This window comes from Schistocerca piceifrons, chromosome 1, assembly GCF_021461385.2.
Source record: "Schistocerca piceifrons isolate TAMUIC-IGC-003096 chromosome 1, iqSchPice1.1, whole genome shotgun sequence".
NCBI classification, from domain to species: domain Eukaryota; kingdom Metazoa; phylum Arthropoda; class Insecta; order Orthoptera; family Acrididae; genus Schistocerca; species Schistocerca piceifrons.
Window position 1 is genome coordinate 840752049 of NC_060138.1, and position 14187 is coordinate 840766235.

At 38.5% G+C, this 14187-nt stretch overlaps 1 protein-coding gene across 1 annotated transcript in view; it reads left to right on the forward strand.

Annotated features, from left to right (window-relative positions):
- LOC124790817 (ribosomal protein S6 kinase beta-1) overlaps positions 1-14187 on the forward strand; it is a 170592-nt gene that overhangs the window by 112875 nt on the left and 43530 nt on the right. Inside the window, exon 9 of the mRNA XM_047257812.1 lies at positions 2617-2748. Coding sequence (XP_047113768.1) covers positions 2617-2748 — 132 coding nt within the window. The remainder of the gene's footprint in view (positions 1-2616; positions 2749-14187) is intronic.

A 14187-nucleotide genomic window follows, 5' to 3' on the forward strand; every position in this document is an offset into this window, starting at 1 on the left:
TTACGAAAATGGGATGAGAAATTCCGCCTTATGCAAGACACCTTTTTTCCTGTTTCGTTTCACCCATACATGTTTCAGCAGTTTTGTGCTATTATTAGTGGGTTTAATTTTTATTTTTAACTGTAAAATTGATGTTACATATTAATATTTGTATTGTTTATAGCTATATGTCAAAGTTCCATTTATAGCTTAATTGGTGAAAAGTGGATGTATGCATTATTTAAAGTACCTTACATGATGCTATTGTCCATTTATTTTGGTTGCTATTCTGCTACACAGTATACAACTTGTCATTTGCAAAATTGAAACGTATTTTATTTTTCTCTTTGATAAACTTTTACGAATGGAAAAGAGTCAGTATCTCGCTTTTTGTGTGTAAGTTACAGTTTTGAAGTTGTGGTGCATTCTCCTATGTTGTTGGTGAGGTAAATAGGCTTACTTCATGACCTGTGGTGCTTGGTACTACACTTTTTCAATTTCTCAGAACATAGGCAGAGTTTTCGCTGCCACTACATGTTGTTGTGGCTGTGTGGTATTCATATGTTTCGTAGTAGCGTGTTTTGGCTGGGTGAGGCATGTGAGTTTGAATTGTATTTGGCGTCAGTGGTTTGCGTGTGTGTGTGTGTGTGTGTGTGTGTGTGTGTGTGTGTGTGTGTGTGTGTGTTTTTGAGAAGTGGGGCAGAGAGAGAGAGAGAGAGAGAGAGAGAGATTCTTCCATGAGAAGTTTTGGTGTAGGTGTTGTTTGTATAGTTCTATTGTGTTGAAGAGCGTTTTGTTGCACAGTGATGTGTATTCATTGAGTTCTTTCCTTGGGCTATTGATTTTTGGTAGGGTAGAGGTGGCAGAGGAAATCACATGTGACACTTTACATATAAAGCCTGCACATTGCTTATTCAGTTCCAGTGACTACTTACAAACTTATATCTATTCAGTTACCATGCACTATATCTATAGATAATACCAGCATTTTCCTTTTGCAGAAAAGATTTTGGCATTTATGGAACAGATTTGGTATGCTAACAAGATCAGTCTCCTTTAATTTTTCAAGTAATATTTCCTCATCTGCATATATTCAGGAATAATGGAGGAATGTGGCATGTTGCATTTCATTACCATTAGTGCCATACTGGACCTTACCTCTGACTGTTCATTGGGTTGCTTATTTGCAGATGTGAACTAATTTCGTGCAACAATATGGAGTGCACGTTTTGACACACCTGCCCCCTAGTGCACCGTCTTCTGAAATCCCATGGGCACTTACTCATAACTCTGTCCCCCCTCCGCCTCTTCCTCTCAGACCGCCCAAGCCTAGCCACAATGCGCGCATGCACACACACGCTCACACACACACGCTCACACACACACACACACACACACACACACACACACACACACACACACACACACACACACACACCATTGTGAATAATGTCTTTTGAGGAATTTGCACTGTTTTTAACAAATTGGCATTGTATTAGAGATGGTGAAGGCTAGAGTCACCATTTGGTCATATTGATTTACATTTTTCCATTGTTGCTACTATAAGGCCGTGAGTAGGGACCTGGAAAATTGCTATTTGGGGGGGGGGGGGGGGGGATAGATGCAAATATAGATGCCATTTCTGACTTAAAATGTGAAAATGTGAATTTTGTTGCGAATTGTATTCAGATGAACTCTCGAATCACAAGTGGTTCAAAATAGCATTGTTTTATGCATATAGACATCAAAAATGTAAACAATTACTGGATACTGGTATTGTACTAATTCTAGTGAATTCCAGTTTGGAAAGTTGTGTATAAGAACATTGTTGCAAAATAAAGAGCATGCCTATACATGAATGCAATGACGTATCAGTGCATTTGTTAAATTATGCTCTAGTGCCATGTCAAACAGTGGGTGTTTGAATGATGTGCCACATATGGCTTGGGACCTAGGATTTTAGAACAAAACACATACATTTGTCTTTGAGCTAAAGCTGGTGTTACTTGAAACTGCGCGCACTTTAGCATTGGGAGTCAGGGAAGATGGCAAACGCCATGTCATTGACTGTCGCTTGGTCACCAGATCATATCTGTAGCACCAGGTCTCACCTGTTGTAATGGCAGTTTCCAAATGCTGCGGATTCCTGTCAGGTATTTGGATGAAATCTCCAGATTCTCCATCTGAATTTGCATCTGCTCATCTCTCATACAAACAGGGCACAAATCTCCTGCTTTTTCGACTATTCGTGAACAATAATGCTTACATCATCTTTGCTTATCTTCAACTCTTCTGTTAGCATCATCCACAAGTATACATAACATTCGTTTGATGTTGTCTGGGTTGTGCTTGTTGATGGTTGGCCAGAATGCAGCTCATCCTCGACACCTACCTTTCTGTCTGTAAAGTGTTTAACAAACACACACACACACACACACACACACACACACACACACACACACACACACACACACACACACAGTAATAGATATTAATTAGCTGATTATGATTACATGCATATGCTCAAATGAATAAAAGTTACTGGTTAAGCTTTTGCATAAAAAATTAGAAACTCTGTAATTTACTTCGTCTATCTTGTTCACATTCATTATGTAACTTGTTGTTGTCTTTAAACAGAGGCAAGTGAACCAGCGACTGGGTTCAGGTCCAGGAGATGGTGAAGCCATAAAAATGCACCCCTTTTTCCGGCATATCAATTGGCTTGATGTGCTTGCACGGAAATTGGAACCACCATTCAAGCCTTCTTTGGTTTGTATCGCTGCCCTAGTGCTTTTAACATTATACCCTTATAGCTTGTACATGTTATGCAATATACCGGTCGGTTATAATTAAAGTGCAGATACTCACAAAGGTCCAATGTGGGCTGTAATTATGATATGACAACAAAACTTAGTATATAGTCTAATGTGTTAATGTGAAATCGATTTACACTGGATAAAATTAGTTCCAGTTTTGGACACAAGGTGCAAATCTGACACTGAATGTAGGAAATATATACAGAAATGTTTACGTATCTCATGGATTAGGAACAGGAAGTGGACAGAAAAAGTCAGACAAGTGAAAAAGATATAGTGTTGATTTTATTATTAACTGCCGCTCACACCATCTGTTCAATATGAGTATTGGAAATATCGTCAAGGTGCTGTACAGTGCCAGGTTTGCACCTGTTAGCCAAAATTGGAACTAACGACCCGGTACATTAGACATAAGCATTGAAGCATGGTTCCAGTATACAGGCAGTTAGCATGAACAGTATGACTCAACGTAAACAAAAAAATAACCTGGAACACCTTGTCACAGCAATGGGCTGGTTTAAAAGTAGTAAAATCTCTTCCTTTTGTGTAGTTTGGATGTCGGTCCTTATCTAGCCATGTTTTGTAAATCCATCATGTTTGCAGAATATGTCAGACCACAAATGTACCATGAGGTGAGCAGATAGAGAGGAAAGAAAGTAAAGATTATTGAACCTGTGCAAGGAGTTGGAAAATGCTTGTTTTTAGGTAGTTCCGAAATAGAGCCTACAATTGTGGCTCGACTGTGGCTCCACCCCTCCACACCCCCACTCCTCCAAACACACACTGAAATATAACTTTCTATTTATATTACTTGAAAGAATGTTAAATCTTGTTAAATAGAGAGAATATTTTATAAATGAGATGACTTCTATTGACAGTAAATACTAACTTTTATAAGTTCAGTTAGCAACATGAGATTTAGCTTTTGTGTAGTTCCTGTAGTGAAGTTCTGCAAGAAGTCGTTCAGCAGTAAATATATCGTTTTTTGGTTTGTATGGTGGCTAGCTTTTAAAGAGCAGGGTAAAACTTTGCAAAGAAAAGTATTTTTTCTTATTAGTGTCCAGAAGTGGTGTCAACTAATGATGAAATATAGAATATTTGAGACTCTGGAAATCTAACTTTTAAATAATTTTGTGAAACTGCCCCCCCCCTTTTTTTTATATTACAATAATTCAGGGTATTATTTAGAAAAATTATTTCATACATTTACAAGTTTCATGGCAGACATCTGCAAAGAAAACACAAAGGAATTTGCCAGCTTACGGCAAAAATTAGTTGTCGTTAATAAAGTTTAATATTTCCTGTTTAGAAATTAGAATGCTCATCAGCAGAGCAAATCATTGTGGGAAATAATAATATCGCAGTAATTGTGATGAATAATACGTCATAAGACAAAAATAATAATTATAATATTAAGAAATAGAGCTCACTAGAACTAAAATGTCTAACAAGATAGAATCTGATAGTTCGAGAGGCTGACAGAAAAGCGCTAGAACAATAGAGAGTGCAAAATCGGTCGCACATCGTAATTTATAGTAGTAACAGAGATGTTAATGCCGCGCTGATCACAGTAAGCTTGACATTAACACTAGACAATCAGCATTATATGATCACTGCAGTTAATGCAAAATATATCTTTCGTTCGACATTAATAATTAATTATTTCTACCGAGTCATGGGAGGCGTTATTTCTGTCTGCTGATGGGCATTCTAATTTCTAAACACACACACACACACACACACACACACACACACACACACACACACACACGGGGAGGGGGGGTGGGGGGGGGGGGGGAGAGGGGGCGGTCGGCGGCAAGTTCTGTCAAAGGAATTGGTTGAAACACTGCGTGAATTTTCTGCCTTCGTTATATGTAGGGGTCAGAAAACTTAGCATCTATTTTTCGCAGAATTCGCATCTATTTTTTGTAAAATTCGTGTCTATTTTTGTTGAAGTTTGCATATATTTTCTTTGTTTGTAAATGATTAGACACACAAATCCAAAAGGTTGTCACAGTACACGAGTGAGGGGACAAATTATTAGTAGTTTGTCTTTGCAAAAACTTAAAGGCTTTTTTCTTCCATAATGACATCTGTGTTCTTCGTTTGGCTGTATTTAAGCTTTCAAAAATGATTGTTCTGTTGAAAAACAGAAGCATTTTCCCACCAGTTAAGCGACTGAGTCTTCGATATAAGGTGTTTCTGGGCGTAATTTTACTTTTCCCACCCAATTTGAAGATTAACAAAACTGCAGACTACTAATTTTGACTATTTGTGGACATTCATAGCCCTAAGACACATGATTAACTATGCTACAGATAGAACCAACCGTACGGCAACTAGATTGGAACATTAGGGGAAGGATTTCAGCATCATCGAAAAATGTTTCAGATTTTGTTTTCCAATCACTATAGTGCAGAAGACAGGCGCTGTAGGCCATAATCACAGATGGCCATGAGTGGAAACAGACTAAAATTTTGACCACCACAGGGGAAGGAGCTTATTTCAAAAGAAGAAAAGAAAACAATGGACGATGCACATCACAAAGCATTCATGTATGGCTACTGTGCAATTGCTTGTTGAAGTTGTTAACGACATACTTCAGGTCCGGCCTTTAACAATATTCAGTGTAACTAAAGTTCAAAACATCCGCCGCCTAAGTTGCCATGTTAAAACTGTCCACATTATACTACCTTTGATCTTTAGCTGGCAAACAAACCTACATGTTTCTTTCTGGTAAATAGCTAGGTGCCATGGCTGAGTACTATGTTGCCTTATGCAATGTGTATCTTATACCATTCAGCCGTCCACAATTGACATGGCACATTGATACGTGGTTACGTCCATGCACTTTTTTTGCAAGTAGGTTCTTGTCAACATTATCTTTCTAAATTGGGCTTTTTCAGTAATTGCTTACATTTTCAATATTCTACACAGAAATAAAGCTGTTTCAAACTCTCTCTAATGAATAGCCCATCTTGATACAATTTGCTACGAAACAGCGTGTGTTAAATAATTTCACATTTTTACATTTTTAGGCAGGATTCACATCTATTTCTCATTTGTTGCAAAGTGCGGATTTTTCTGGCCCCTGGTTATACGTATGTTGTTATATGTAGAAGAATGAGATTTTCACCCTGCAGCGGAGTGTGCGCTGATATGAAACTCCTTGGCAGATTAAAACTGTGTGCCGGACTGAGACTCGAACTCGGGACCTTTGCCTTTCGCGGGCAAGTGCTCTACTATTGGCCAACTGAAAAATATTGTGTTACTAGTAGATTTCATGGCAGCATTGTTTCATAGTTCCCTTTTATGCTCTCTAACTTGTTTTGTTAGTGTGTTTCAGTAGCTACATTCACGGAACCAGTATTTTACTTGAGCTACTGACAATAGTCACACAGATAAAAGATTTGACAAATGTTATTCTGAAAGTGTCAGTACTATGGAAAGGTTCAAGAGATTAATGATTTAATATATTTGCATTGTTCAAATCTCAAAGTTAATGACACATTGTCGGCTTAATTGCACCCATGAAAATATTTTTATAACAGTGTACCGTTTGGCTCAAGACAATGTCACAATGCACATTTTATGCTCTGTGGCATTTCTGTTCTGTTTATTCTTCTCAGCAGGGGATAGTTTGATTGAAAACAAAACATAATGCAATATTTTTACCCGTCACAAACTATTGACTATATTTGGTAGAAAATTACACTAGTTTTCAAATGAGAAGTGTGTTCCCACCACCTCTATAGTTTTCTGAATGAGAAAGTTTACTTCCAGGAAAATGAACCACAGAAAGTATCAAAATTAGAGGAATTTAAAAGTGGATGCACGTACCACAACATCCCCGTGGCACGAAGCCGGCTCTGTTAAAAATAAAGTTTTGCTCTCATTTGTTTCATTTTTATGACTTTTTAGTCCGTTAAGTTGGCTAACTTGTGAAAGCTTTACAATTGATCATCTTTTGTTTATACAGACAGTTTAGTCACTACATACTGTTGTTTTGGTGTGAATATTTGATGTATAGCGAAGTAATTGTGTGCATGAGTTTCTTCTTCTTCTTTTTTATTTGAGCGTGTGTGTGTGTGTGTGTGTGTGTGTGTGTGTGTGTGTGTTTCTTTCTTATTCCACTTGGAAAGCAGTGGGAAGAATTAAGAACTTCAGTGTTAAAACAACTTAAATTTTATGGAAATCGGTTCACAGGGTGTATATGATCCGGGAAAAATCCGGGAATTTTTTCGTTCGGGAAGAACCCGGGAATTTTCAATGTTTTAGATACCAGTTAAATTATTGTGATTTTGACTGGTAAGAACCAATACTCTAACAAAGGATATTACTGTAACCTGCTTTTGCAGAATAATACTGCAGTTACAAAATGTGAACAAGAGAGAGAGAGGAAAAAAAAAAAAAAAAAACTTAAGTTGCAAAGGAAATGCGCCTTATGCAACAACAAAACACAGTGCTCGTACAGGCGTCTGCCAACCAAAGTCTGTCAAGGGCTGTAGGAAGAATATGCAGTGCTTCCTAACAACAAATTGCCTCCGATGACCGTGACGTGACAGCTGTTCACATTAAATTCATTTGAGCAGTTTCGGGTGAGCTCTTGCGCAAGCGCAGTTGAGTCGCGTATGAGTAGTACCTTCTCCCGCCTCTGGCTACAAATGTGTGGCTGGGCGCCACTTTCTAAATTGCTCTGGTTCAGAAATATCGTAGATCCGGGGCTGATGCACAGAGCAGTCTGAGTTGTAATGGGGAGGTGGGTAATGTCCACATGACCTGTGTTTACGTTTAGTGATTTTGCTGTTTCCTCTTCGTTTATTGCTCTCACATTAAATGAAAACAAAACGGATTTCTGTGGCCGGGAGCTACCAAATGAATTAAAATACGTTCGCATTATTATGGAAGGATAAAATATGTAGTTAGTTTCAGGTTTTATTTCCACCTTTCTGACAGTCAAGCATTAATCACCTTGCAGAACAATGAAGTTATTTTTGTCGCTTGCTAAAGAGATTTGGCTTTTATTAATCTTTTGCGCTGAGGCAGTCAATTTATTTGAAACGAAGTGTTTAATTTCACACTGTGGGCAAGTTTCATCTGTTTGCTGCATTTCAAGTGCACGTTTTCCATCTTCTAGCTCATGTGGCATTATGCCATAATAAAGAACCAAACATGAGATAATACAGTACTGGTACTCAAGAAAATTTACATCCGAATCTGGACATAAGACTGTGCACTTTAAGCCAAATTATGCATTTTAGTATGGTTCACGAAATTCCGATGGTCTTGAAGTATACTTTGTCTTGTTTCTTTTATGACATAATGCAAGATCTTTTAATGTTTTACATGTACCAACATGCGGGCTTCCTGCGTCATTGTAGCTGCGCAGGCACAGTGACCCCTGTTATCTGGCGCTCTCTAGCAACTGCTGAAACGACCCAATTTCTAACAGGTCATCGGAAAATATTGCGAATGGTGGTTTGAAAAGTGTTACTTTCAAAGTAAATTTCCTTTTACGCAAGACGAACTATGTGCGATAATGTACGATGAATTTCTTAAATCACAGAGCATTTGACTCTCATTTAAAAATCAACTCTTTGAGGATGACCATCTAGAAGAATTTCGAGCCCAGAAGATCAGACAGTTACGTTTTCATTAAAAATTTTACTGGCACATTTGCATGATGTATCTTAAAGTGTAACGCGCACAAAAAGTTCAGCATTATATGTGGAAACTTAGCTTCTCTTGCAGATTATTAATCTTAGAGACCAATATATTTGTGAAAGCTTTGTTTTTCTTGTAGCAACACTATGTATATTAATTTAAACCATTGACTTCTCTTTTTTGTGTGTTCGTGCTACTACTTATGAGTGATCTTGCTATTGGTTGACTACATCACATGTCCTATGCTGTCATCAGCTGGCGAGATCATGTGACATGAGCTATGACTGGCTTACAAAAGCGCGTTGCAATTTAGATTTCATTGCTTCCGAAAGTAACATGCAATGTTTGATGGAATTCGAATTTATACCTCCGTAACACGAAAAAATGCAGCGTACTTGTTGCTGCACATCAAAGATCTGGGTTTCGTTTTCTAAAGTGCCAGCAAATTCTACCTCTGTGTAGAAAACCATAAACATTCTAAGGATTGATATGTTTTACAGTGCCAAGGAAAAGTATACTGTCACTTAACACGGAAAAAATGTATTTTCACCCGGGAGAAAGTGTATTTTCAGCCGGGAAAAGTCCGGGAATTTTTTTTCCTTGTCCATGTATACACCCTGGTTCACCAAATGGATTAACTCTGCTAATACTGAAATAAAATGTGATATAACACTTGACTCAGCTTCAACTACTCAAAGTGCTTCAAAGCTAAACTGACATATTTGGACAATGGGCTTGACAGTATTAATACTGATAATATAGTGATGACAACTATTGATTAAGTTTGTGTTGTTGTCGTTGAACACTGTTTTATCTTAACTAATAAATAAAGCTTTGCAGTGTAAGGATTGTGGCCGCACTGGTGTGAAGGTAGTTGTGGAGATACATGCTAGAAGAGCTTGTGCATCAAAATTAATGATTGCAAGGATGGTTTGCAGCTGTTCAGAAAGAATCTGCGGGACTAACCGTCATTCTGTCACTGTGGATGAAACATGGATAGATCACTCCACTCCTGAGACAAAGCAACAACGTAAACAATGGGTTACCAAGGCAGAATCTGCACCAAAAAAAAAAAAAAGGCGAAGACCAGTCCTTCGGCTGGAAAGGTTATGGTGACTGTCTTTTGGGACTTGCAAGGGATAATCCTCATAAACTATCTGGAAAAGAGTAAAACTATTACAGGTGCATATTATTTATCGTTATTGGACCATTAGAAAACCTAGCTGCTAGAAAAACGCTGCCAATTGGACCGCAAATAAGTGCTTTTCCATCACGAAAATGGACCAGCACACACACCTCAGTATTTGTGGTCGCAAAATTAATGGAAACGGGATTCCAACACGTTTCACATTCCCCCTATTCTCCAGACTTGGCTCCCTCGAACTACTATTTTTTCCCCAATTCGAAGAAATGGCTTGCGAGCCAAAGATTTTATTCAAACGAGGAGGTGATTGCAGCAACTAATAGCTATTTTGCAGACTTGGACAATTCGTATTATTCAGAAGGGATCAACAAATTAGAACGATGTTGGATGAAGTGTACAAGTCTAAAAGGAGACTATGTCGAAAAATAAAAAAAGTTTTACCCCAAACACGTAAGTAGTTTTGATTTTTGCACGGACTTTTCAAACGCCCCTCGTATGTGATGTGCTATGAAAAGTTGAGGGAAGCATAGTAATTTGATATCCTCAGGGAAGGTTTGGTGAACAGATGTAGGAGAAAGAATATGTAGAGACACTGCTGTGACCGCCCAGACACTATTCACAAAATCATCAGACGATGACGACGACGACGATGATAAGGCCAGCTCCTAAGAAGAAGATAAATTTTTATGGGGGTTACAGTCAGAGATCTCACAAACATTTCAGATTGAGTTCCCAAAGACTGAATGAAACAGTACAATCTGTGGCAGCACTGAGATAAATATGGTCGTCAAGCCATAGGGAAAGAAGGTAAATATTTAATGTGGATGTTAAATGTTTTGGATGTGGACATAGGGGCATATGAAACAAAATTGCAGAGAACAACATTGCCAGATATGTGGACGTTCTGAGTAGTTGTTTTAATGACAAAAACTTAGAGGCATGGAGGTTGGTCACAGGGCAGGCCTCACACCATGCTGTTAAATGGGGCAGGAGGTGGTGTGTCCACTACAAAACACTCCCAGTAAGAGTTAATGCAAGTGTGAAATCAGTGGCAGACTTTCTTCTTATTAGTTACATAAGATTTTTTTTACAGGCTCTTAGCTATCTGCGACAAGTCACACTGGGTTATTAAGTAGCGTAGGTAGGGACCATGCAGATACAATCAGTTAAATGGTAATAGGTTTCACAGTGGGGAAAGGTAACTTCTAGGGTGATACAGAAGTTCTTCCCATGGTCGACAGTGCCTATAAACTCATTCTTGGTTCAGATTTCATGGTTAAACGTCACACCAATGTTGAGCAAAGTTTCATCTGGGCTCTACAGCCAGAATACCATTACCGTCGCAATGTTCACCTCCATAGACGAGGGGGTGGCCATCTAAACTGTGTACAAGGTCCCTTACAGTCAGCTTTCCCGTTATCATATCAAAAGGTACTTTGAGAATAATCTGGGTTGAAATAGAAGCTGATCTGCCTGTGAACTCTTTGAAAATCATTCAACCTTTATTTGAGAATGAAGAATTAGAAAAGATGAAGTGTTTTTCATGGTCAGATTTATCCTGTGCGTGGGGGAAATGGGAGAAAGCAGAGTAGTGGCTGTCAGTATTGATAACTTTAGCCCTCAGGTGGTGCAGTTATCACATGGTATCCCAATAGCTAATTGAGAAGTACTAGATGTAAATCAGTTGGGCAGAGATTTAACATTGAATTGCATCTCAGTGGGATAGTGTGGCAGCCGGATGGCACTGAGAAATAATGTAGCAAATGGAGGAGGACAGGACAAGGACAGGGAAAAGCTCTTGGAAGAATACAATGTTCGATCCTCGTCACCCATTGCTTGCTATTCCACTAGATCATCATCATACTTCCACTGGAAATGAAGCTTCTGTTTATAACAAACCATATTATGTTCCTCAAACTCTAAACCTGCCATGGAAGAAAATTATCCAAATACAGTATTTTCAACACTTTCTGGCCATTATCAGTATCATCATATGTCTTTTGGGCTGAAAAATACACCAGTTACTTTCTAGCCATTGCCAACAGTCTTGCAGGTGTGAGCAGTGGTAACACCAGTTTCCATCAGATCACCAAAGTTGAGCACTGTCTGGCGTAGCTAGCATTTGCATGGATGACCATCTGGTCTGCCAAGCACTGTTGACAAGCGAGGTGCACTTGGCCCTAAGGAGGCAAACTGAGGAGCTACTTGTTTGAGAAGTAACAGCTCAAGTCTTGTAAACTGACATATGGCTGGGAGAGCGGTGTGCTGACCACATCTCCCTCCATATCCGCTTCCAGTGACACCTGTGGGTTGAAGATGACATGGCAGCTGGTTGGTACCATTGGGCCTTCATGACATGTTCGTGCGAAGTTTAGTTTAGCTTTTTACTAAATGGTATATTGCAGGGATTAAAACCAAAGCAATGCTTGATATAATTGTGTTCTCCTGAGATCCCCAGGAGAGTATAGTGCATTTGTGCATAATGTTAGGTGGACTGTGTGCAGCACAGTTAACTTGTAGCATGGAAAAGTGCCATTTCATTTTACAAGAAGTTCATTACGTGTGCTGTGTTACAGACTGAAATGGGACTCTCACTGATTCGCGACTTGTTGATGCAATCAAAAATTTTCCAACACACACTGCAATAAAGGAATTGCAATTGTATTTAGGCCATGCCAATTTTTATTGCAAATACATTCCCAAATTTGCTGGAATTGCAAGACCTCTCCCATAGCTGTTAAGGAAATGGATAAAGTTACATTGGTCACCAGATTGTGAAGCAACATTTCTAAAACTAAAAGGCGTTTTAACATCTAGGCCAGTTCTTGCCTTTCCAGATTACCAGACACAGTTGATACTCCTGCAGTTTTTCCTTTGATTGCATTTTGAGTCAGGAAATAGATAGGCGGGAATACCATGTAGTGTAGGAATCTGACAGCTTAATATGGCAGAAAGGAATTAGTCAACAACCGAGAAAGAAATGTCGCCATTTAATATTCAGTATAATATATTCCCAGTACTGTTTATATGGACATGTACATTTGAAATTCAACGTGTTTTTTGCTTAAATGTGCATGTACCTGGTAGCATTCTTAGATGTAAAGAATAATATCCTAACTCACTGGCAAAGAATAAAATGAAAAGGCCACTTAAACATGCTGTCCCCATTCAACAATACAGTGAATTGGTAATTTTTTTAATGTATACAGTTTGTTGTATGTCACAGTTAAATGTCTTTTCAGTGTAAATAATTAAGAGACACGTTGGGTAAACAAATGTAGTGATGTATCGCTATTGCAGTGTTGTAAGTTAAAATGAGAACTTCAGTGAAATAAAAGAAAAGATGTAAGCATAATGAAAGACATCAGTGATCTTCTACATATATACCAGTGTATAAAGACATAAAAATTCTGCAAAGAACAGTTTATAAACAAATTCAAATATAAAGGAGGAAATTGTATTTTAAAATGTTTTCCATCTTGAATATAACTTCTTCCTTTACATCTTGATACAAAAGAAAAATAAGTTCACTTAAATTAAGAGATAAGATCTCTTCATAACACTTGTTGTTGTTGTTGTTGTTGTTGTGGTCTTCAGTCCTGAGACTGGTTTGATGCAGCTCTCCATGCTACTCTATCCTGTGCAAGCTTCTTCATCTCCCAGTACCTACTGCAACCTACATCCTTCTGAATCTGCTTAGTGTATTCATCTCTTGGTCTCCCCCTATGATTTTTACCCTCCACGCTGCCCTCCAATACTAAATTGGTGATCCCTTGATGCCTCAGAACATGTCCTACCAACCGATCCCTTCTTCTGGTCAAGTTGTGCCACAAACTTGTCTTCTCTCCAATCCTATTCAATACTTCCTCATTAGTTATGTGATCTACCCATCTAATCTTCAGCATTCTTCTGTAGCACCACATTTCAAAAGCTTCTATTCTCTTCTTGTCCAAACTATTTACCGTCCATGTTTCACTTCCAGAAACGCTTTCCTTGCCATTGCCAGTCTACATTTTATATCCTCTCTACTTCGTCCATCATCAGTTATTTTGCTCCCCAAATAGCAAAACTCCTTTACTACTTTAAGTGTCTCATTTCCTAATCCAATACCCTCAGCATCACCCGACTTAACTCGACTACATTCCATTATCCTCGTTTTGCTTTTGTTGATGTTCATCTTATATCCTCCCTTCAAGACACCATCCATTCCGTTCAACTGCTCTTCCAAGTCCTTTGCTGTCTCTGACGGAATTACAATGTCATCGGCGAACCTCAAAGTTTTTATTTCTTCTCCATGGATTTTAATACCTACTCCAAATTTTTCTTTTGTTTCCTTTACTGCTTGCTCAATATACAGACTGAATAACACCGGGGGAAGCTACAACCCTGTCTCACTCCCTTCCCAATCACTGCTTCCCTTTCATACCCCTCGACTCTTATAACTGCCATCTGGTTTCTGTACAAGTTGTAAATAGCCTTTCGCTCCCTGTATTTTACCCCTGCCACCTTTAGAATTTGAAAGAGAGTATTCCAGTCAACATTGTCAAAAGCTTTCTCTAAGTCTACAAATGCTAGAAATGTAGG